General features: G+C 43.5%; 1 protein-coding gene across 3 annotated transcripts in view; it reads right to left on the bottom strand.

The window, feature by feature from the left end:
• Positions 1–2,270: 2,270 nt before the first annotated feature.
• The window catches only part of zgc:152904 (uncharacterized protein LOC767777 homolog), a 209,804-nt gene continuing 186,361 nt past the window's right edge, over positions 2,271–25,713 (bottom strand). The window contains exons 10-18 of one of the 3 annotated variants that reach the window (XM_031582308.2): positions 25,276–25,463; positions 24,433–24,529; positions 22,216–22,389; positions 18,979–19,098; positions 17,697–17,818; positions 14,443–14,617; positions 8,548–8,755; positions 5,417–5,536; positions 2,271–2,504 (exon numbers count right to left, since the gene is read on the bottom strand). In XM_031582308.2, the coding sequence (XP_031438168.1) occupies positions 2,390–2,504; positions 5,417–5,536; positions 8,548–8,755; positions 14,443–14,617; positions 17,697–17,818; positions 18,979–19,098; positions 22,216–22,389; positions 24,433–24,529; positions 25,276–25,463 (1,319 nt within the window). In that variant the 3' untranslated portion in view covers positions 2,271–2,389. The remainder of the gene's footprint in view (positions 2,505–5,416; positions 5,537–8,547; positions 8,756–14,442; positions 14,618–17,696; positions 17,819–18,978; positions 19,099–22,215; positions 22,390–24,432; positions 24,530–25,275; positions 25,464–25,713) is intronic. The other 2 variants (XM_031582309.2, XM_031582311.2) reach the window with 2 other exon arrangements.

The following is a 25,713-nucleotide window of genomic DNA, read 5'->3' as shown; positions in this document are numbered from 1 at the left end:
CTCTGGGAGAAACTTCATTTTTGAAGCAAGGACAAATATTAACCATGAAATGTCTCTCACATTCCTCTCAAGTATACAGTTTCAGGTGACTACACACACACACCACACACACACACACACACACACACACACACACACACACACACACACACACACACACACACACAGACACAGACACACACACCACACACACGCACACGCACAGACACACACAGACACACACAGACACACAAATAGGCACGGTACAAAAGATGAGACACAACTTAAATACTAAAAACAGCATGAATTCTTTCGGCTTGGAAATAATCCTAGTAATAACAAAACAAGTAAACATTTCTGCCACTGCCTCTGATTGTTACCATGGCTACAATTTTCACAGAGAGAGGAAAGTAGAAACACACTGAAAAATGCATAGAAATGACCTGGGGCGATGTCTAATAATAATCACAAATAAACGTTTTTCTGATCACAAGGCAATTCCGTAATTAAACAACAAACGCGTCAGCGCTGAGGGGGAACTAAAAAAAAAAAAACAACAGCGTGAGAATCCTGAGGGGACTGGAACAAGGGCGCGCACAAGTTGCTTTTGCTTTGAAGAAGATTGATCCTTCTCGTGAATCACTCAGTGCTTTGGGGAGCGTTTCTCTCCCTTCAAATTTTTTTATTTTCATTTTTTTTTTCAGAATTATTTACACAACACTACAGAGGTACAAACATACAGACACGAACATTTCAAACTAAATCTGCAGTGCAAGGTTCAGCTTTCTCTCTCCTCTTTTCAGGCAAACTGTACGGTGGTGCCGTTTTTATTTTTCTTCTTTCACGCAACTTACTGAAGCAGCGATGCAAGTTCTTACAACTGTGTCTCCTTCAGAGGCAGCGTTATTAATGCTCTACGTCTTATCACACACATGAAGTAACGGATCAAATTAGTCCAGTCCCAGACAGAGAAATACCATTTTTCCGAGCAAAAGTCAACGCAGTCGATGCATTTAAAGAAGGAAAAGAGGAGTGGGGGAGGGGGGAGGGGTGTAGTGACTTTAGTGGTTTCTCCTTAGGGGCTCTGCATTTGAGAGTTCATTTTCACTCACAAAGCACAACATCACGTCTCCACATCACCACATATTACAATTTCTTGTGTGTTTCTTTTTTCTTTTTTTTCCTTTTTTTTTTTTACAGATGATGCAATCTGGTGCAAACACAGGAAATAACGCAAAAAGGACAGAGTTATGTTGACAAGCTGGTGTGATGGAGAAGCAAAGGCCTTGCTGTCTCTCTCTCTATTTCCTTTCAAGAGAGCGGTTACCTTTCTAGAAGAATGTTTGACCTCCTCAGATATTACGCCATTTTAGTCCTATGTGGTCCACGGTATGATAAAGGCTCTCTATATTTATGTAAGTAAAAATAAATCTCTGAATTCTAATTCATGACTATATTGATAATTTAATTCATGAGTTTGATTTCTAGATAATGGTGGCTTGATACTGAATATCACCTGATCTGAGTCCCTCAGTTCCTGAACTGACTTAGGTGTAACTAGAGCTCTAATTAATATTTAAATATGTACAAGCCAGAGCAATTTATAGTCTTTCAGCAAATATACAAAACAGGTTAACGCAAAGTCTTATAAAGTCCACATATGCATCCCCCCCCCCACACACACACACACACACTTGGTGCACTCACACTCACACTCACACACACACACACACACACACACACACACACACACACACACACACACACACACACACACACAGGTTTCTAGGAACCATACACACAAGCATACACCCACCTATATGTACATAGAGTGCATAAGAAAAACAAAGCTTTACGACAGTGTGCAAAAACAACCCAAAGCATTGGTTCTGAAGCAGTAAGATGAAGAAGCGACAGTCACTGCATAAGGAAAAACTAAAGTAGCCCTACCAAACACACACGGAGGACCAGGAGAGTCAACAGAACTTCACTTGAACAATCAAATTTGTTATCCTCAACTGAATTAACATCACAGATTCCCACTCTTTTTCACACACACACACACAGACACACACAGACAGACACACACACACACACACACTAACACACACACACAAACACACACACACACACACACACACACACACACACACACACACACACACACACACACACACTCACAAATCTTCTCCCACCAATCATTTCTGTTGACATGCTCCTCTTCACAAATGAGTGCTGCCACACCAGAGTAAAGTCAATGTTCTCGGAGGATTCCCTTCTTCACTTTCATTTTGCTATGTTTTGTTTTTCTTTTAACTCCTCCTTCATCCTCTGTTCATTTCTTGGGTTTGGTCTCAGGTTAGCTGGGCTGGGTCAATCTCCGTAATGGGATTGGGGAAAGGGGGACACATTATGCCTTGCTGTCGCCAGCATTTGTGTGGTGGCTGTTCTCACCGCGGACTTTGATCTCGATCGTATCTGGCTTAAGGACCTCTTTTCCATTCTCCTCCTTCAGCGGGAGTTTCCTGTGACAGGAGAAGAAATAGAGGCAGAGAGAGAGAGAGAGAGAGACAGAGAGAGGGGGAGAGAGAGAGAGAGGGAGAGAGAGAGAGAGAGTGAAGGAGAGACAGAGAGAGAGAGAGAGAGAAGGAGAGAGAGAGACAGAGAGAGAGAGAGAGAGAGAGAGGGAGAGAGAGAGAGAGAGAGAGAGGGAGACAGAAGAGAGCGATAGAAGAAAAGAAGGAGACAACAGTTACTTACCCTCCCAGAACCCACTCCTCATCAGCATCATTTCATTCAGAACTGTAAAGGACCAGAGCTTTAGCCTCGAGGCTCCATAAGATGAGAGTGAGGCTGAAAGGTGAGAGGTGAGAGGTGAGAGGTGAGAGGTGGCCGCTGGAAGTGTGCATGAGGGCAGGATGTGAAAGAGAATGTGGAGAGGGAAACACTGCAGATGCTGTCCAGAGGTGTGGTGCTGGGTGCACACATCATGCAGTTCAACAGAATATGCTGACATTTAGCAGGAGAGACGCCATGAATAGTAACACTGTTGCTACAGCTATGGCTCAAATGGTAAAACTGTCTGTGTCACTCTTCGCTGTCTGTGTCACTCTCGGCTGTCTGTGTCACTCTTGGCTGACTGAGAACAGACAGTCATGCTTCTGTACCAGCGCAGTAGTCCCACACACAAAGTCTGAGATCCTGACAAGAAATAAAATAAAATAAAATAAATCATATGCAAGTACTCATAGCCAGCAACATAACCAATATAACAACTGCCCAACGATAGATAAAACAAAAACGCACAACTGGCTGGAGAAAGACGGAACACGCACCGTGTGCTGTACCTGGGATCCGTAAAGGCCCTCCTTCACACTACAACATGCACTGTCTGTAGCCCACAAGTCAACAACATGTCTGCCCAACCATAAAACCTGAGCAGCAGGATACAACAACATCAACAAAGCTGCCTTTATGAGCATCAGTCAGCAACCACGCTTTCCCCCCATTTGCTAGTTCTGTTTGTACGTGCCTGGTGTCCACTTTTCTGCCCCTCTTGCTCAAAATAAATCCTACTGTTCCTATCATTAACTGGGAAAGAGTTAACCTCAAATCGTTTATTCTCAAACAGACACGCAAATGATTTTAAAACCTGATTATGTCTCCATATGTAGCGACCCTGGGTCAGGCTAGTTTTACATCCAGGCAAAATATGTTTTAATGAGCCAAGAACACCCAAACACAACTTGCAGCTTTTGTCTTCGCCCACCCGCTGACTGAGATTCTGTGGAGTTGGGAGAACATCATAAGTGGCTCCAACAATGAATTTAATGCGCCCCAGCTGATCTTCCTGGTCTCAACACCATGCCCGTTCATCCACTGCCCTTGAGAAGCCACTGATGCTCGTCTAATTTTGCGTACAAAACTTGTAACCATCTGCCTCCTCTCCAGCAATGTAGTCTTACCTCATGCTTTCCAACTGTCACCTAGCTCAAACCCTGCTCTTCCACTCTGCACCTGCCTAATTATATCCCTGTGCTGTAATGCGCCTTGTGCATGTTGAACCACTTCTTGTGGATTCCACTTCCTCCCTGTTCTTGACCACTGGATCCTTAGGACTGTGAGAAAGTCATCTCCAGGCTGATCTTAGCACATTTGAACTCCTCCACCAAGCTGGTCATTGGTAAGTCCAAGTAGTACTGATAGCTTTAACAATAAATTCTCTAAACTTTGAAACGTGTCCTCGGTCACTCAATGTGGAATTGTACCACCTGCCTAAACACTTCACAGATTTTTCTACAATAGAAGGAATCACCTCACCATCAATTTAAAACCTTTCTTCCATCAGTTTGCCATTACGGATAGAAACACTTCTATATTCTGGGTTTCACTTTCAGCCCATTTAATTTCAGTCATTCAACTTGACTAACAGCTGATGGGTACAGTACATGGAGTAGTTGTTGTCAGTTTCATCATGTCAACTATATAAGCTTGGATCGGAGGTAACTGGGTGCTGTCCTACAGCCTTTCACTACCAACAACTCATTTAGATGCCCTTCTTAGTCTGCTTGGTTTGTCCTTATAATGACCACCATTCTGTGCAAGTGTGCCAGGTTCCCTCCCGCTGTAGCAGCCAGGGGTACTGATATTTTGTAGTGTGAGGAGCTCAACCCCCTGCTGGACTTCAACAGACTGACTTGAGCGCTGCTCAATGCTGGGCCCCTGTACTACTTCATCCATGCATTTATTCCTTCGCTGGTGGATCCTCAAGCCTTTTAGTGAAGTTTACTTCCTCCAACCACATATACAAACCTGAACTGGCTGTATCCGTGTTCATCTCCCTTATTCATTCGTTCTTGTAGTCAAAGCCATGCCAAAGTCCAAAGCCATGTAGTCTGCCTGTGAGTCATCTTCCACCCCTGCTCTCGCTGCTCTTGGGGTATTCTTTTTTTGGTTTGTTCTGCTGTAGCATAGTTGGGTGCATCTACTTGGCTGTATCAACCACAGATGCTGCTGCTATGGGTTGCTAGCCCAAAGCAGCCCAATAATATAGCTACATCTGCAGCTTCTGTCCTTCAAAAATAATTTGGAGAGCATCATGTACTTCACAAATGAGCAACGCAATAACACCTTGGAGATTTGATTTCTTTGCTGGTCCCAAGCAGAATTTAATATCTACAAGGTTCTCTAATAGACCCTCTACAGCCTTTTGATCAAGGTTTGCTGAATACATTTTCCAGAAGAGAAACTGGTGCATGAATTTTACACAAATTCATTTAGGCCTCAATAAACTGTATGTAACAAACTCCCAAGTCTCCTCTGAGCTCATCGAACATGTTACTGTAATGTGCCTTTACGGCAAAACTGATGCCTTTTCAGGCAGGCATGAGCCCAGGGACTGGGGGGGAAGATGACGGCTTGAGATGGGGGGTCTTACTCTGGCTCAGTCAGGGGGGTAGTCTCAGTGGGCTCGTTCACTGGGCTCCCATCCTCTGCGTTTGTTATTCTCTCCTCTTCTGTCCTCATCTCAACAATGGGCTCCTTGGACCCATCGCCCCTACGTGTGCACACACACAGACACACACACATACATGCACAAACACATGCGGAAACATATACACAAATGTTGGAATATTGTGCACATTAACATGTATACACACACACACACACACACACACACACACACACACACATACACACATACAGTATATGCATGTTTGGAGACACAAACAGACACAAGGATACATGCACACCAAAAAATACTCAGACATATATGTATAGATATACAAACAAAAAGGTTATATAACCAAACGCGTATAAAACGTGTGGGTGCGCACACACACATGCACACACAGACATACACACACACATACACACACACATACACCCTTAGGAATATGACAAACATCACTAAACTGAAAGATAGCCTTGTTTGTTTGTTTTTGCTAAGTAGCTCATTCAAATCTCTCTGGCATCAGACACAGTTTACTCTGTCCTCCTCTTGGTGCCTGGAATGGGGTCCCGCTTGTAATCTCTGGGATTCTGAGACTACACAGGGCTCACAGGAGAAAGATCTCTCAGCTCAAAAAGCCCCCATCAACACATTAATTACCATACTTTAGGGAGGCTCTGTCTGTTTGTGTGTATGTCGTGTGAGTGTGAGTGTGAGTGTGAGTGTGTGTGTGTGTGTGTGTGTGTGTGTGTGTGTGTGTGTGTGAGTGTGAGTGTGAGTGTGTGTGAGTGTGTGTGTGTGTGTGACAGAGGACGTGTGTTTCTCAAGTTGCAAAATGACACTGTCAGGTGATTAATCTATCCTTTAAGGCACCTGCTAAGCTTCCCAACAGTCACTACAAAGCAGTTCCACAGCTGATATTCCCTCAAATGGTGCTCATAAATAAACACCCAGCCCGTGTAGTTGCACAGTATTTCAGGTCAAGAACACACCCAGACAACATACCAACCTTAAAACATATGATAAGAAGCTACTTTTTGTATGTGAATTCACGTGTCTTATCCGATAATTGTTATAAAGCAAATATCCTTGCTACATATACTATATACTATATTGTCCTTTGCTAACCCATGTCTTTATCACATGTGTGTAGAGTCAGCAGCATGTATCGTTTATCAACATTCTCTGACTAACAATATTCAGCAAGCTCTTTTTTCCCCTATATTTTTGTTTCCCTATATGTTCTCTTCCCTCTTTTACCTGGCCCATCTTCTCTGAGTGTGACTGCAAGAGTAGGCGTCTAAAAAGTAACAGAAAAAAAACACTGCAAAGGGTCAAGAGTTCAACTGTAAGGTGGCTCAGACACAACAATGAAACCATACTTGTAAACACGGTCTGTTGTCTGAATTGTTGGTTCATAGCAGCCACTCTCTTTCCCACATCTTTGTTCTCCAACAATGCAAAAGCATGAAAATAAAACAGAACTTTTACTAGCATAGGGTCAAAGGGCCATTCCACCCATATATAGTAGGTGGGTAACGATAGCAACATGCTGCCCGTATCGGTAAATGAAAGGAACAAATTAAATATAAAATATCTTACTGGGGGGCATACTGTGTGTCTTTATGTTGCATTGAGGATACAGGTACATAGGCTATTGGATATAGGGATATGGGATATAGGTACAGAGAGGTTGTGTTTCAATGAAACTGCTTTTTTTATAAATGCACTGAATAGTCTAAATAGACTTGCTAATTAACTATCACAGTCATCAGTCAAAGCCAATCAGATATTCAGTCTCAATTCATATTTTCTGTATTATTCAGAGGCATTTTTCATCTGTTTTGAAATGATAATTTGTATATTTCTGAACAGGGTATACATCTTTGAAAGCATTATTACAAACAAATGAATGCAAACATTCATTCACATAGTCTCGCAAAAGGACTGTCTCTCACACAACCATATGCACAGAGACAGACAGGAAAAGATGCAAGATGCTACAATGGGCATGTGTGGAAAAACATACAGCGACTGACACTGAATTTGAATAATGCACGAGCAAGTGAAGAAGTGAGTAAGTGAACAGCGGAAAGCGACAAGTGGATAATGAGTTGTACGAGGCTGAGTGGAAAAGTGTCCTTCAGTGTTCATATGCATGAAGCTGTGTAAGACAGCCCAGTATCGAATGCATATGCAACCGCATGCAGACAGGCTGTTTTTATTTGCAGGGTCAGTCTCTCTCTGTGTCTGTGTGTGTGTGTGTGTGTGTGTGTGTGTGTGTGTGTTTACATGTATATGTATGTGTCTGCATGATTGGCATTAACAATGTGCATGTGCATTTGTTCATTTGTTTGTGTCCTCTGTGTGTATCTGTGTGTCTGCAGGCTTGGGCTTGGGTGTAGTCGTTATATGGCGATGGAATTGTCTATACATGTCTATGGAGGCTTGGGTGTAGTCGTTATATGGCGATGGAATTGTCTATACATGTCTATGGTGGCTTGGGTGTAGTCGTTATATGGCGATGGAATTGTCTATACATGTCTATGGATGCTCGGGTGTAGTCGTTATATGGCGATGGAATTGTCTATACATGTCTATGGATGCTTGGGTGTAGTCGTTATATGGTGATGGCATTGTCTATACATGTCTATGGTGGCTTGGATGTAGTCGTTATATGGCGATGGCATTGCCTATACATGTCTATGGTGGCTTGGGTGTAGTCGTTATATGGCGATGGCATTGTCTATACATGTCTATGGTGGCTTGGGTGTAGTCGTTATATGGCGATGGAATTGTCTATACATGTCTATGGTGGCTTGGATGTCATGTCTTGGAATGAGAGAATGTGTGTGGTTATTTGTACATAGCCTTGCCTCCAGGGAACTTGCTGGTATTTGTTTATGTATATATATATATACATATATATATATAAGCATGTGTGTGTGTGTTTGGGTGTGTGTGTGTGTGTGAGTGTGTGTGTGTGTGTTGGTATTGTAAGTACACTGGTGTCTGTGTGTGTGTGTTTGATATTGTAAGTACACTGGTGTCTGTGTATGTGTGTGTGTGTGTGTGTGTGTGCTGTGTGTGTGTGCGTGTGTGTGTTTGCCACTCACAGATATGCGGCTTTGCCCTCCTCCAGCTCTTTGCCCTTGGCGCTGGTGGCGCTCTTGCGGCTGCAGAGGCGTCGAGTCAGGCACATGAGCAGGCCGCACTGGCGCAGGAAGAAGCAGCTCACGTCTACCAGCACCAGCAGCAACAGCAAGGCCGCCACACCGAGGCCCACCACTGTACCCAGACCCAGACTACTGAAGAGGGAGTCTGCTGAGACCAGAGAGAGGGAGGAATATCAACAGAGCTGCCTCACACACTTTCACACACACACACACACACACACACACACACACACACACACACACACACACACACAGAAATACACACACACATGCACACACACACACACACACACACACACACACACACACACACACACAGAAATACACACACACATGCACACACACATGCACACACACATACACACACACACAAATCTGTAAGTCCAGGTGAGTAAGACTTCAAGACCAACAGTGTTACACTGTAATAGGAGAAGCGCAATGTTTCATTGAATAAGGCTACACACACACACACACACACACACACAGACACACACACAGACACACACGGACACACACAGACACACACACACACACACACACACAGAAATACACACACACATGCACACACACACACACACACACACACACACACACACACACACACACACACACACACACACACACAGAAATACACACACACATGCACACACACATGCACACACACATACACACACACAAATCTGTAAGTCCAGGTGAGTAAGACTTCAAGACCAACAGTGTTACACTGTAATAGGAGAAGCGCAATGTTTCATTGAATAAGGCTACACACACACACACACACACACACACAGACACACACACAGACACACACGGACACACACAGACACACACACACACACACACACACACACACACACACACACACAAATCTGTAAATCCAGGTGAGTAAGACTTCCCATAGTTTCATCTGTTCTCTGTCAGCTACACATTTCAATTAGTCCTGAGGAAACATCTCTCCGCAGCCTCAGCAATTGTATCCTACTAAAGTAGGGTCACTAATAATGTGGATCGGGCAAATATTTCTCAGCATCAGAGATGGGATAACGAGAAGCTGCTATTCTGTTTCCGACTTGGAAGTGAAGTAAAAGTTCTGGAGACATAAAACATTTTCTGTGACTTCTGCAAAAAGTTTAGGAAAAGTGGCTAATAAAACTTCAATAAGAACTACTCATAAAGAAACAGCATATAATGAAAGCATTTATAAAGAGGAAGTCCAGTAATTGAGGTATTTAAGTTGTAGTACCACAAATAAAAGAGGGTAATTTGTGGAGGAAATCACATTAATATTATTACGACACCAGATGGGCAAGGGCTGTTATAATAAATGAGAGGTCTGGAAACTGTTTTGGCAAGCCTTTCAGAGAGTGAGGAAATTGCTCTTTTGTTACAGATGACAATGGAGGCTTTTAAAGGAGAAGAACTTAAGAGCAGTGGGCAAGGCAAGAACAAAACGGTTCCATAGAGATCTGCCATTACTCTCACTGAGATCCTGTCCCTTTCTTGACAGCCACTTTGTAAAGTTTGTGAAAGTATGTGAATAGGTTGGGTTTGAGTCCAAACACAGATTTTTAGAAAATGTCAGGGATATGAAGTGTTATTTTCACGAGTGAGCCACTCTCCAAAACCATGTTTGAGTTGAGATGTTCGTCTGGAGCTCTCAGGGGAACAGGATAGATTTTAGAAAAAATTACACAATCTGCTGCACTTCCAGAAAGAAACGTATTACTGAACACATTACTACATGCTACCTCATTATGACCGACTATTGCATGATAGCATTTGCTCTAAAATAACATTTCTGCCTTCCTACCAGTGAATTACCACTTGGTTATGCCAGGCAGTAGTTGTCGTCACAAACACCAGGCACTCTCATTGGATCACTGAACTGAGTGAAATCGCTGGTCTTCCTCTGGAAGTGTACAGCAGTTCACATGCGACAAATATCCAATAAAATCTGCAAGATTTCTCTCTGTAAGAGGATGATACTCCTTGCATGTGTCCTGTCCCTCAGCATTATCATTTCAACAGAGATAGCCACGGGAATGGAAGATATGTAGAAACACTTTACTGTGGCACAAAGAAGCCATTAGCCCCCTCTGTGACATAGACATTGCCTCCTGTTGTTCAGCTATGCTGTGGTATTTATGACTCTGCGGTTCAGTAGAACCAAAGTATGATAACTCGTATACTTGAATCAAAATGCTAATGTCTTTGAGTGAAGCAGAAAGTGCCAAGGATGAGATGTCACTTTTTTCGTCTAGCTGTGATCCTTTATCACTGCTAGTCGTGAAACTTTAAATTCTTTAAACTCTCTTCTTACCTTATAACCCATCTTGCAGCAACCCCCTGCCACACACACATGTTCACATTCATTATAATGTTGAGGTACCCCCTGCCACACACACATGTTCACATTCATTATAATGTTGAGGTACCCCCTGCCACACACACATGTTCACATTCATTATAATGTTGAGGTACCCTCTGCTAAACACACATGTTCACATTCATTATAATGTTGAGGTACCCTCTGCCAAGCGGCTGCAGTTCATTACTCTTAAAATTTAAATTAGACACGTTAGATCTTAACGACACTCTATTCCTTAAATTAAGGTTGACATGTAAGATACCAATTAATGCTAATTTCATGTTATTTTATAAGGGATATGTGACTTGGTGATATGCCTTTAGTTAGAAATTCATGCATGACCTCTCAGTCATTTCACAAAAAAATGAAAAAGTAAACATTAGTGATGCTAAATTAAACCTTTAGATCATAAAGATAAGACATTTTTGGCCATTTTATTTACATGACTAAAAGGAAAAGTTAAGCATTTATCACAGCAAAGTTGCAATGAATTTTTTTTTTTTTAAGGAAACGTCTCTATGTTTTAAGGAAACGGAGTCTAAATGTCTCCCTTACATCCCTCATTCTCTCTGGCTATCTTCCAGCTCATCCTGACTGTCATCGGGGTGATAATTGAGTTTACATTTGATGTATTCCTTTAGTAACTTTATTTAGTTCCTCTTTTAAGCTCGATACCATTCGCAGCTCTTTAAGTGGTGGCAATTCCTTGTGCGTTTGAGGCGCAGACCCCACAGCTGACTGGTGATGGAGCAGCCTGTGATTGGATCTGAAAGGTATTCACCAGCTGAAGCTCCGGGAGGAACGTCTGGTGCAGATGCACTGAATTGTGACTCTACTGGGGAACATTAGCGTTGCACGGCAAATGATGGGAAAAGGCAGAGAAATTAAACTTTGCCTAACTCTCAAGTGAACTTTTGATCGATTGTTGTTTGTTTTCTACAGCCTTTCTCTCTCTTTGTGTATGAGAAAGCATCAATTTCTTTCTCTTTCTCTGTATCTCTCAGTGAAATCGGAAGCTAATGTCTGAATGTGGCCATTTTAAAATGACAGCGTTAGTGTTTGTGCCTCCCCTCTGAGTACACTCACATATAAAAGGAGACAATCTCCTTATAGGATTATTGGGCAGTCTGGAGGCAGTACTGTCTTTCCTATATAAAAGTGCACTTAAGGGGGGGGGGGGGAGAGAAAGAGAGAGGGAGACAGGGAGAGAGAGAGAGAGAGAGAGACAGGGAGAGAGAGAGAGAGAGAGAGAGAGAGAGAAAAAGAAACACAGGCCATCCCACCATGGCTATTTCCAGATCTGGGATGATGTGATTTAGGTCTGAATGTCTTTCAGTAGTTTTGAAGCTGAGACCACAGAAGAGATGATTGCTGTCTGAAATGGCTCGTCTCTGTGTCTGTCTGGAGGACTATCACTGGTGAGAAATGGGCTCAGTCATACACTGTTTGACAGAGAGACACTTGGGGCCACTGTGTGTAACACAACCTTCTCTAATCCCAAATCTCGGACAGGATATATGAAAAAAGAAATATATGCAGATAGTAGGACGATATTGTAAACAGCAGCAGTAGGAACGACTGTTGACCAAAGTCTGCGCCTTGGAAAGGTTTGATACTTCATTGCAAGAGTATAGTTACCACCAGATATATTCATGATGTATTAAGGTGGCAGCAATTTACAAGGCATGAAAGGGCCATACAGACTGAAGGAGAGAGTTTGAATCATTGATGGCTTTAGAAAAAAAATACAGGCCTTCAATGATTTGAAAATTCATTGTTCTGTCTTATTCCTGGGTACAATTTGGGACAACATAATCTATTAATAACGCCTGGCACAACTGATGTAATGGTGAGGTGCCATCAAAATCCTGCCGGGCTTATGGTGTGAGCCGCAGGACGCAGAGACAGTCTCACACTGGCTAATTAGATTCACAGCTCACGCGGGCAAGACTGCGGTGGGCTCCATTTCTGCTACTGCCAGGCTGACAATAGATATGGAGATGAGGGGATGAAAGAGGGGAAAAAGGAGGGAATAACTACGTGAAAGTAAAGTGAGAAAGAGGGGAAAAGATAGAAACTATATATGTATATATATATATATATATATATATATATATATATAGTTGACCATTGAAATACCATTGAAAATAATCTGTCTATTTCACCAGTTGAAAACAAACCTCCCAAAGTAATGTATGGCAAACTATCCTCTCACGTACACAGCATTTATTCAGAAGTTCAGAAAGAGATAAAGAGAAAGACAGAGGGAAGGAGAGGGGCATGCAGTCTGGCAATGATTTAAGGGGAAGACTGCTAAGAGTGAGTAAGAGAGAAACTATATAAGGACAATGTCACTGACAATAAATTGATCTTGATTCAAGGGCAAAATGGCAATGAATGACATTGCTCCTCGAGCTTATAGACAGTGTCAATATGGGCTGTAAGAGTCCATTCACTGTGAAACAAACCAGAAAGGGAGGAGGGGGAGAAAGAGAGAGAGATTTGTGGTAACCCAGAGCACAATGCATTATGCATACCAAATGAATTGGAAAGTGGGATTGTTTAGAGACAGACAGACAGGAGTGTGCATACTTGAATTAATAAGTGGTTTGGGTGAGTGTGAGTGAGTGTGTGTGTGTGTGTGTGTGTGGGGGGGGGGGGGTCTCATATACGGATCTTAGAGACTGTGTGAATGTGAATGAACTCAACTGCATATCATTGTCAGGAAGTATGCGAGTACGTGTCTCAAACCACTATTTTTTCAATTCCTCTCATCTCATACACAGCTCGTCTACCACACCAACACACTGTCTTAGACATGCAGAAATATGCACCACACCCTCCCAAAACACACTCACTCACACACACACACACACACACACACACACACACACACACACACACACACACACAGAGAGACAGACAGACAGACAGACAGACAGACAGACAGACAGACAGACAGACAGACAGGCAGACAGACAGACAGACAGACACACAGACACACACAAACACAGACACACAGACAGACAGACACACACACACACACAGACACACACACACACATTACACGATTACAGAAACAAACACATTTACATTTGCATATGCACACATACAATCACTAACATTATATTATTATAATATTATTAACTTTGCATTAATCCATCTGTACAGAATACCAAGGGCAAAAGGTAAATGCCACATTTTCCACAACACCTATCGTCTCTTTTGTTCAATCGTAAACCCACACACACGCACTCACACTCGCACACACACACACAAACACACACACTTACACTCACGCGCACACACACACACACACACACACACACACACACACACACACACACACACACACACACACACACACACACACACACACACACACACACACACACACACACACACACACACACACACACACACACACACACACACACACACACACACGAGAGTGGACCAGCGCATACCTGTGATGTCTGGCTTCTGGGGCATGAGGAACTGGAAGTATGTGGGCTCAGACAGGCCTTTGATGTTGCGTGCAGTGATCTCCACGCTGTAGCGCGTGTTCCACTGTAGAGGCTGGAGGAGAGCGAACTCATGCACGCCAGGGACCAGCTTGGTCATCCACTGGTCGTCCTTATCCTGAAGACACACACACACACACACGGTTACTGCACTTCTTGGTGACAATTACAAGCATATGGTGACATGCACAGAAACATACATACAAGATAGAAACATGAAATTCAGAGAATGCTGTTCTCAACACAGCATTACACCTTCACATGGACACGCACGCACGCACAGACACTCCAAACAGAAACCAAACAGATGCATGAACACACCACCAAATTCAAATTAATTCATGCAATGTAAATACATATTGCGACACTGTTAACAAAACAAACCCATCTTTAGCTCTGACATCTCTTCCTATCAAGATATGTTTATTTTTCATGTTTCTGTTAATGACCTTGCATTATGCTTGAAATCCAAACCAAACATGCTTTTTTTTTAAACATTCCATACACTGTGTGTGTGTGTGCTTTCTCTGCGCATATTTGCACAGACGAAGGGTAGCACCTCTCTTGGGCAGGAGCAGCTCCGAGGAGAGAGGTTCAGGAGAGGAAGGCAGTGTGACCAGAACCCTTCCCACAGTTCCCTGCTCTGCTTGCACAGCTGGCAAACCCCTCCAAAGCCCTCCCTCCCTCAAAAAAAAAAAAAAAAACCCCACCATCCTCTCAAATGTCAGAAATCAATTTTTCCTGCTGTTTCTTTTCGCTCGCGCTAACAAATGCCCTCGTTCTACAGTCGCCGTGGTAACCTTAAGGAGCTCCTCAGCAGCTAACCGTGGCGAGTTTTCTGTTTCCTTTTTAAAAAGCGGGGTTGCCGGAGCGCACTGGTGGGCTTTTAATGCATTTGGGATCGGTGATGGTGGGGCCCAGCCCCGAGTGTGGCACGTGTCTAGCCGGCTATCATGGCTCCCTATTGTGTGTGGGCTCTCTAAATGCTAAAAGGACTCAAATGGAGTGCGCGAGAAGTGGTGTTTGCGGAGAGAGAGAACCTTTCTGGGGCTGGCTTGAAAAAAGGATTTGGGACTCAGGGACTGAATGCCATACGGGGCTCACTCTTAGAGTATTAGACAGAAATCAGAGATGGCGGAGGAGAGAGAGAGAGAGACAGAGAGAGTGAGAAGGAGAGGGAGAGAGACAGAAAAAGACTGAGAGAGAGAGAGAGGGGGAGAGGCAGAGAGGAAGACACAGACAGAGAGAGAGAGGAAGAGAGAGAGGAAGAGCCAGAGAGGAAGAAACATGCAGAGAGAGAGAGGGGGAAAGACTAAGGACAAGGCAAAGAGAGATAAACAGAGAGACAGACAAGGAGGGAGACAAGGAAACAGACAGAGAGGTAGAGAGAGAGAGAGGGAAAAAGAGAGAAAGAGCGGAATGAGTGAGAGGTGTGGAATTGACTGAGAGCGTGGAGGATGCTGTTTCCCTGGCTGTTTGTCTGGTGAATGGCCTTCAGAGGGTTTGATTAGAGGAGCTGGCCACCGCTCCTCTCCTTTCCAGCTTTCATCTGAAATGCCATTACGGCCCAGCACAGGCCTCCACAGACCTCACCGTGGCAGAGGTGCCAGGAAGAAATGAAAGGTGGAATAAAATAACAGCTGAGAAGAAAGGGAAGAATTCCACTTGAATCTATTCCTCTCTCCCTCTTTCTCTCTCTCTCTTTCTTAGTCTCTCTCTAACCCTTACCCTTCTCTGACAGATGAACAATTTACAAGCCAAACCAAGTTGGGTCAATGAAAGCTGATGTCCTAATTTTGTATGTTTTTAGGTGCACATGTGCATTTCTCTCTCTCTCTTTATGTGTGTGTGTATGTGTGTGTGTGTGTGTGTGTGTGTGTGTGTGTGTGTGTTTGTGTGTGTGTGTGGGGTGGTGGGGAAGGGAGTGGTTCATGTGTGTTGGTTGGATCCTTAATGAACATGTTGCTTGGAAGGAAACTGAACTTTGTATACAAATATTTTCCCTTTCAAAACTTTTCAAAGTAAGCATGCCGAATCAGTCCTTTCAATTCTTTACTGTGATACACTTCAAAGCATTTCTTCACAAATAATACACACACACACACACACACACACACACACACACACACACACACACACACACACACACACACACATCTAAGTATCTAAGTGGCTATGTGAAACCTGCTGTACTTGTGTGATATTACCATATTCATATTCGGCATCTCGATGCAGGTCTGTCATCATTTCTGTCAGATGAGGAGGCACACAGAGCTGAGCCATGGCAACGCCTGCATGTCACTCAAATCCCCGTAGACCGCTCAGATGATTCTCATGTTACACTACAACCATGGTAAGCTACTTACGGGAGCAAGGTTTATAAACGTGCTAAAGCTCCATAGATCGGTTTTACTTAAAGCCCACACAAAGCTCAGGGTTTACCTTTACATGTGCCAGAGGTGTCATATTATATTAGCACATGTATAATAGCTAAATAGTCATCACAGCTGACGGGGGAGAGGGATTACTTGTCTGTTCATAATTAGTTTATGGAGTGCATGTGTGTGCAACTCTCTTTCTCTCTCTGTGCGTGTGTGGATGTAATATTCAGATTAGGAGAATGTCTCTCTTTCTCTCTAATACTCACACATACGCACGTACACACACACACACACACACACACACACACACACACACACACATCCAAACAACACATATGCCCAGACTGGTAGATGATTGGTGAGAATATTCACTACATCATTTTTTTCCCAAGTGTTTGTGTGTGTGTATATGTTTGTGTGTTTATCAATGTTTACTATTTGCACAACTGATGAAGGTAATTTTATGCCAAACCTCCCAGTTTTAAAATGACCCTCTGTATTATACTGGAACTCATTCTACACCAACATCCCTTTAGTTAGCATCCTGCAACTAGTCCCTGGATTTTAACATAGTCACTTTCAGAAGTGTCAATTCCATTGAGTGTGACAGGTGGGGATAACACATTTTAGGTCCTCTGGTATGTGAACTTAATCAGTTCTCGAAACAGAAAACAATAAACAGCAAACACTGCCTAGACACAGCCTTTCCACTTGCGTGAAGCTTGGGAAGGAGTAAATACAATCAGTCTGTCCTGTTGAAGCAGTCAACACAAAAGACAGTCTCAGCAGTTTTCCAGCGATCTCTTGCTGACTGACCGGTTTGTATTTGACGATATACTCCACGATGGGCATTCCTCCGTCATCCTGTTTGATGAGCCCCAGCCGGTAGGCCTTCCCCACCCCCCTCTGGCCATGCACCGTGGGCGGGCTGGGCTCACCTACGTGTCCGGGTGGAGAGGAGAACACATAGCTGAATTAGCATCCAAATTAGCATCTGTAGACAGACTGTGCAGGGAACTAAACTACATATTGTTTAATTCATGAGCGTACAGCAGCCACATTGGTGTAGAGTTTCACAGAAATGTCCTCACTGTCAAGGTCCTCCATGACAGCGCCAGAGTAGTATGGAATTTCTAGCGCTTATTATTAATCTATTCGAATAGATTATGCTTCACATTTAAGACAAGCCATCATACTTAAGACAAGCCATCACTCTTTATATTACTGTGCTGTGGCACAAATAATCAATACAGTGTAATACATTTTAACATATAGAATATATCATTAATAACAGCACGTTTATACTTTGTACTACCATACAAAAGGGTTAGCATTGGTGAAACGATTAGGGTTTGGGTACTTATGGGTACATAGAGTCAATGTGCCGGAACACCCTGATAATTAGTGTGTTCTACTTAGTGACATAATTACAAAGTGTAAATATAACTTAATTATGAAGTCATTATCAATGCCGATGCCACATCAAACCTATTTATATTCCTACTAATAGGGGGCAGTTTACATTAGGTCAGTTGAGTGCAGTTTGTATGAAAACCGAATAGAGTAAAAAGAGCCTGTATACTGGGTTAGAGTATGTGCATCTTTTCATTCCCACAAGGCACTTAAGTCTACAGAGCACACACAATGATTGCATGCATTTCTTTACACAATGTACTACCTGTCCTGCCTATAGTCTGTATTCCTGCTTTAATGGGTGTGACCATGAGAAGCTACATGGTTTCTTTTTTATAAGGTATGAGAGATTATGTTGGACGGGAAAAGTGCCATTTAAGACATAAGACCTTGAGCTAAACTGAACAGTCCACTTCTACGTTTCCTTCAAGTAGGGGAGCATTCAAGTGATTCAGTTCCTAGGAACATCTAGTTCTAATGACCAGCTTGGCAGAGCTTTTGACACCGGATGATAGCACACAATAGAATGCTTCAGGGGAACAGAAAGATGGACAAGGAAGAAAAGGGGTGATAGTGAAATGAAAGGACAACCTGAAAGAGGGACAGAGTAAGAGAGAGCAGGAATGAGAGCATGAGATGAGGAGAAGAGGAACAGTGGCGATGGAGAGATGAATGGGACACTCACGGATAGGAAGGGTCTGGAAGGTCTCTGTGTGGCTGTACTCCCCCTGCCCCTTGCCATTCACTGCTGCCACGCGGACCACATAGGTGGTGTTGGGCTCCAGGCTACTAAGCATCACGGTGCCTGAGAGAGAGGGGGGGGGGGGGTAAAGGGACACAAATAAATGAATGGTTTCTCAGCCACCTTTCTCAAGTATATTCGCACACACAAACACACACACACACACACACACACACATACAGACAAAACACACACACACACACTCAACTCTAAAATCTTTGTGTCCCTTTTTGTATCAGTGTGTGAGTCAACTCTTTTCCACCCTGATGCTGGTGAGCGCAAACAAAAAAAAGCCAACAAAAGATGTTCAAAATGAACAACAAACTCCTTGACAAAATTACAGAACCAAAACTTGTTTTGAATAATTTTGATACTTGCTCATCTACAGTACAAACAAGAGCACACTGTGTTAAAAACACAGGACTCAGTGTCATGTTTGTTTGTTTGTTTGTTTGTTTGCTGTTGAAAACTCAATTACTGCAGAATGTCCCGAGCACTTAGGTGAGTCCCCCCATGTTGAACAACATTTCAGTCAATTACAGCGACAATAGATAATGTTTCATTTTGAGGGACCCACATTTCTGCTGTTTTCTTTATTGTACCCAAGAAAATAGTCTGCTGCCATGAATATCTTCCCCCTTTTATAAAGTAATGAAGTAATGCCTTTTCCAGCTGCCCTTATCACCTCCACAGGCACCCCTCTCTGTCCCAGGAGGACTCATCTGGTAAACTGTCACGGGCTTGCGCTCTGTTTTGGGCTTATAAGCGAACTATAACTGTAACCGCCAATACATTTCTGAGTCTAGTGACATAGCAAGTTGCTTTGCCATGCGGCCCTGCAGGTTCCGTCTCCCTTGAGTGGGGAGGAGATGGAGGAGGCCCCCTAGCCTGCTCAAGTCGTCCCTGCCGTGCCGGACCTGAGCAAACCGTTCCACCTCTGGTGTCACATGGGCTCGTCTGGAAACAACGCAGGACGCAGGATCCTCTGACAATCTCAGGCATGCGGAGGATACAGAACACTGGGGAAGTTCTCCTCTCATATCCCCTCACACCATGCTGGGTCAGGTGCCCTGCCTTGAGGCATTGGACTGCGTTGAATGGGCCATTAGAACCGGTAAGATACTCTGCTACTGTCCCACACACACCCCGCACAAGCTTCTCCAGCTGATTATACAACCCCGCCATGGGTGTCATCTCCCAAAGCGAGCCACATGACTGCACAGACTGGTTGATTACCCTAAAGACCATCACATCAGCGATGAGCCCCCTGCTTCACTCCCACCACGTATGGGTGGACGGTTCTAGCCGCTGTGAGAGGAATAAGAGTTGGACATTAGTGGAAGACAAAACAGTGGTACTGTCTGGTTCTTTGTCTCCGGGTGGTGCTCAGGTGGTGGAGCTTGTGGCGATGATTAATGCTATTAAATGGGGATTAGTTCAAGCAGGGCCAGCTATAATTTTCACCGGTTTTCGAAAATGATGTTTGCCTTTTTGGCTGTCAGGCAGTCACTTCTTGGTCCTTTGTGTGAGGTGGCTGGGGCTGTAGGCTGAAAAAAAACTTCAAACCCTTGACCTTTTCTCCCTGGTCCTTTTCACAAGCGCTGGTGTTTGCATCAGAATCCATCAATTTACTTTAATGTCTACTGGCAAAACACGCTAAAACAAATCATGACGACATGGCCAGTGAACAGTAGTGTGCTGTCAGTTTGTTATTGTCGCAGCAAATCAGTTCTGACAGCCTACCAGGCTCTGGATAATGTTCTTGGATGGCACACTCAAAAAACATTTACTTGGTACGAGTCAGATTTACTGAATCAAAGGAAATAAAAAACTTAAATTAAATTAAAAAAAATGTAAAGAGAATGAAAAATTTAAGAAAAACAAGGCGCAAAACAACCCAAATTTAATGCAAATGAACGATCTCTCCCAATCATTTCTAAATGGTGATCTCTTTAATTTCCCCCCTCTCCCTCTGTGTGTGTATGAGAGAGAGAGAGAGAGAGAGAGAGAGAGAGAGAGCATGCGAGGGAGAGAGTGTGTTTGTGTTATAGTAAACAAACAAACAAACAAATCAACAAATACATAATTGTTTGTGTTTTCTATAAAAATCCTCTGAGGGACAGACATTCAGAGTTTGGGCTGAAGTCACTTGAAGGCCAATGCTATTTTCTGGCCTTTGTTATTCCTATGTGTGCAGTGACTGTAGTGGGGAGAAGGGCCACACTCATGTTCAACTCAAACAGGCAGCATTTCTGTGCTGAGCTCAATGTTGAACTAACCTGTAATAGCAGTGAGCATAGCAAAATGACTGTGCACACACACACACATATACACACACACACACACACACACACAAACACACACACACACACACACACACACACACACACACACACACACATATACATAGTCACACATATATACACCCACCCACACACAACACAGAAAGAAACTCCTGTAAAAAAACATTATTTGCTCTCTCATTACAGACCAAATGTGCTTCACAGCTGAAGGAGCACACTTCACAACCCTCCAAAAAAAAGTCTGAAATGATTCTATTAAATGCATCAGCTTCGCCATAAAAGTATTCATTTCCCGTAACACACTGGAATGGCTTTTTGCTCGACAAACTTTTACTCGATTCAATTTAAGCGATGCTTTTGTCCAATGTTCAGTCGCTTTTTTCCCCCATCGAAATGGCATTCTGTTAAAGCAGATGGCTGTTAACAGTCGTTTCTTCTTTCTTAAAGAAAACCGGGCTGCATTTGAAGACACATTACATTTAAGAGGTGTTAAAGGAGAGGTATTTCCATGAAGGTTTAATGGTCAATTATCTCTCTCTCGCTCTCCCCCTTCATCTGTATTCCTCTCAGTCCATTGTTTTTTTTGTCTTATACTCTCTTGTTCTTATGTCCTCTCTAGGCGTTGTTCAAAAATGTAATTCTTGTGGTTAACCGCATACACACCTGAATATGCACATAAGCGCGTCAGTGGACATTCACTTCAATGACTGGCCTACTACAGAGAAACCTATTGATGCTCATGTCCTATGCGGGCATGTACGTATTTCAATTTCAGACCGTGAGAAAAGTGCTAAGAGAACCAAATCACTGATGAAACCATGCCTGAAGCTGTGCATGAATGGCATGCAGACATGAAGGCTGATTGCATAGCACTCACTCTGGACTCCATGTGACTTCGCCGACCTCCACTGCTGATTGGATGACTCTTTGTAATTGACCACATAGTGGCCAATGGGAACGCCACCGTGAGAGTCGGGCGTCATGAACGCTACCGTGGCGATCCGCTGGGCTACGGCGGTGAGGCGGACAGAGTAGGGGTTGGAGGGGACATCTACGGCAAAGAAAAAAGAGAAAAAGGAAAAAGTATGGTGGTCATTAGGGGTCAGTTTCCTAAATTAAAATCAGACTGACAAAAGGCCACTGGACCCCACTGAAAAGGTTATGGGAGAGCAATGGAGAAGGGCTTCATGGTTATGGTATGATGTAGTTATTATACATGTTAGCATAGAATTATATAAGGCCACATTGCAATCTCCTATGCACATGCATTGACATGCATTTACACACACACACACACACACACACACACACAAACACATGCATGCTTGCACATACACACACAAACACACAGCTTGGACATCTGGGTAGCATGAAAGCCATATGACCACATGGATTTTTACTTATTAAGATCAAAGATCTCAGCACATTTCATTTCAAATGCCACCTTGGCTCAACTTCCATATCTCAGCCGTATCAAGCACAATCGCAATTCCTCCTCCGAAAAATAATTCAGTGTTGCCCGAATTATAGAGGTCTGCTGATTAAATGTTACCGTTCCCACTTGGCTATTATGGTGGAAGCAGGATCCTGTTGCTATTAGTTTCATCAGAGAGTGTGTGCCTGCTGGCCACTCAGATCAGTGTCTCTCTCCACGGAACAGCTCTGCACAGCCAGTCCCTGTAACCTCTAACATCTAAGGAGAAAAAATCTCTCCATCTCATCATCACTCACCCACTCAGCCTTTCATTTCTTTTTCTTCTCAAGGAAAATGGGAGCAGAATAGCAGATGCCTGTTTTTTTGAGAGAGAGAGAGCCACAATGTGACAGTTGATGGCTGAAGATTTTCTTGTCATTCCCATCTGCTCCCTAATCTCTCTCTCACTCTCTCTCTCTTTCTATCTCTCTCTTTCTCTCTCTTTCTCTCTCTCTTCTTCTACTCTGTGTCAGAACATTTTGAGCTTCTCGCTTGCTGTTGGTTTCTAATTCTTTCTCTCTCTGTCTCTTTAGAGGCAGACACCAGAGAAGAAGCATACATTATTTGAATCTATCTTCATGATTTTATAGATTTACAGAAGACGTGTCTGCTGAGAGGTCAGACTAACCACTTTCACGCCTGGCTCATCACCTTACCTGTGTTGATTTACAAGCTGCCATTAATCAGTAGCTAATCCTTCCCTGGTATTGGCAACACTTAAAATCATCAATGACACAAATGGCACAGTCACTGTGTACCATCAGAGTCTAAGGACACACACGCACGCACGCACGCACGCACACACGCACGCTGTAAGGGATTGTGTTTGACCATATGTCTCTTTGGAGCTAGTTAAGAGATGAATGTTTAAAGGCCATAGATGCCACACAAGCAAGACTGGTTTGGATTGGATACAACTGGTCTGGATTGGATAAAACTGGTCTGGAGTGGATAAGACTGGTCTGGAGTGGATAAAACTGGTCTGGATTGGATACGACTGGTCTGTAGTGGATAAGAGAGGACATTATTGAGTCAAGTGTGATTTTAAAGAGAGTCTAACATGACCTATATGGGCATGGAAGTGAGAAAAAAACAAAATAAATGTTCACTCCATCTATCAAAGGTCTGTAGAACCATGACAGGATTAGAATTCTGATTGTATGACATTTTATACCATTTATAGATACACAGCATACATGCATATATAACATTTCCCTTTACATCAGACATTTGCATACAAATATAAATGTTAAATGACCCAGTCCTCACTGCTCAAAAGAGAGAACTCATCAGATGACTACAAATTCATGATCTCACTATGGCCTCTCATTGATCTCATAATAGATTACCACTTTATTGATCTCTAAGATCTCACGGCAAACGAGACTGCTCTGAGGCATAGCCAAAATGGATTGGGTCCAGCGGTTCTGAGAGGGCGGAGAGTGATATTACTGTGTGGAGATGAGAGGGGGATGGAGCCTGAGGCCAAGCCCACATGGGTGAGATGAGGTGAGGATATGTGGGGTGGGGTGAGGACAGCGTTGAGCTGACCTGAACACGGTCACAAGAGGCGACCTGAGGACAGTGTTCAACTGCTCTGAGCACGTCCCAAAAACCCACCTGCCTGAGCCAAGATAAACTCCTGGTAGCGAGCGCCAATGTTGTTTCGTGCCGTGCAGTTGTAGCGTCCAAAATCCCTTTCTGACATCGGGGTGACCTGGGGGAGTGGGGAGAGACAGAGAGACAGAGAGACAAAGAGACAGAGAAAGAGAGAGCGATAGAGAGACAGAGAGGGAGAAGGAGAGAGAGAGAGAGAATGCTGAAATGCATTTTCATGTGCATGCTTTTATTTTTAACACCCTCTGAAGCTCCTTCCCATAGCCATACCTGTCAAGTCTCACGTTTTATCCGTGACTCACACATTTTCATCATTTGTCATGTCTCACATATGTGGCACTGAATCTCATGGATCTCACTAAATCTCACAAATTTTCACTAATTACAAGTCCATTAGGCTGTGCAGTGCAGTGCGGGCGAGCGATTTTCGCACTGTGCGGCTCACTACGTCTGTGTAGCAGTTTCAGGCTTCTAATCAATGATGTTTTAATATCCAGAATCACTGAACAACTTCTTATCTCTAGGCGAACCAGACCTGTTTAGGAAACATAACAACATGCTTGCACATGTTGACTTCCGTGTGTGTGTGTGGGGGGGAGGGTGGATTTTAGACATGTTAACTTGACAGTTATGCCTATCAGCTCTACTCCGCAATAGCTGTATGATACCGTGATAACATCTGTGCTTGCTCTAGGCGGTTCAGGCTTTGGGCTCTGTATAGCTCTTCGAAACAATGTGTATTTTTAGTGGCGCTATATGAATCAATAAAATTGAACTGAATTTTGCAATAACCGGTATTTTAATGATAGCTGTGTTATGACCGGCGGGCGGGGGTTGACCTCTGACCTCCAGCTGCGAGCGACCCGGGCCGCTGTGCACGCGTGTGTTGGCGGTGGGCTCGCTGGAGATGGTGTAGCGTTCGCGCCTCCACAGGATGGTGGCCGGAGGGTTGGACATCACCTCACAGCTGATGTTCACGGGGTTGCCCTCCCACGAGTAGAAGATGGTGTGGTTGTTCTGGAACTTCGGGGCGTCTGTTGGTGGACAGTGAAAGACTTAGAAGTAGGTCTCAGCACAAACTGGTGTTGTTGGCATTGCCTTCAGTCCTATACTTAGGGATTGAGTGTTATATAATCATTTCATCAGGCATTGCGGGCTTGGTTAATGCCTAAGTGTGTTAATGTCTTTAAATAAAATAAAAATTTGACTTTACATATAAATACAGTATAGTGCTTTGCATATTTATAGTGCTATCAATTTGTCATTTGTCATTTATGAATATGG

This window comes from Clupea harengus, chromosome 16 (assembly GCF_900700415.2).
Source record: "Clupea harengus chromosome 16, Ch_v2.0.2, whole genome shotgun sequence".
NCBI classification, from domain to species: Eukaryota; Metazoa; Chordata; class Actinopteri; order Clupeiformes; family Clupeidae; genus Clupea; species Clupea harengus.
The sequence above is the reverse complement of the archived record's forward strand: the minus strand, read 5'-3'. Positions and strand labels throughout refer to the sequence as shown.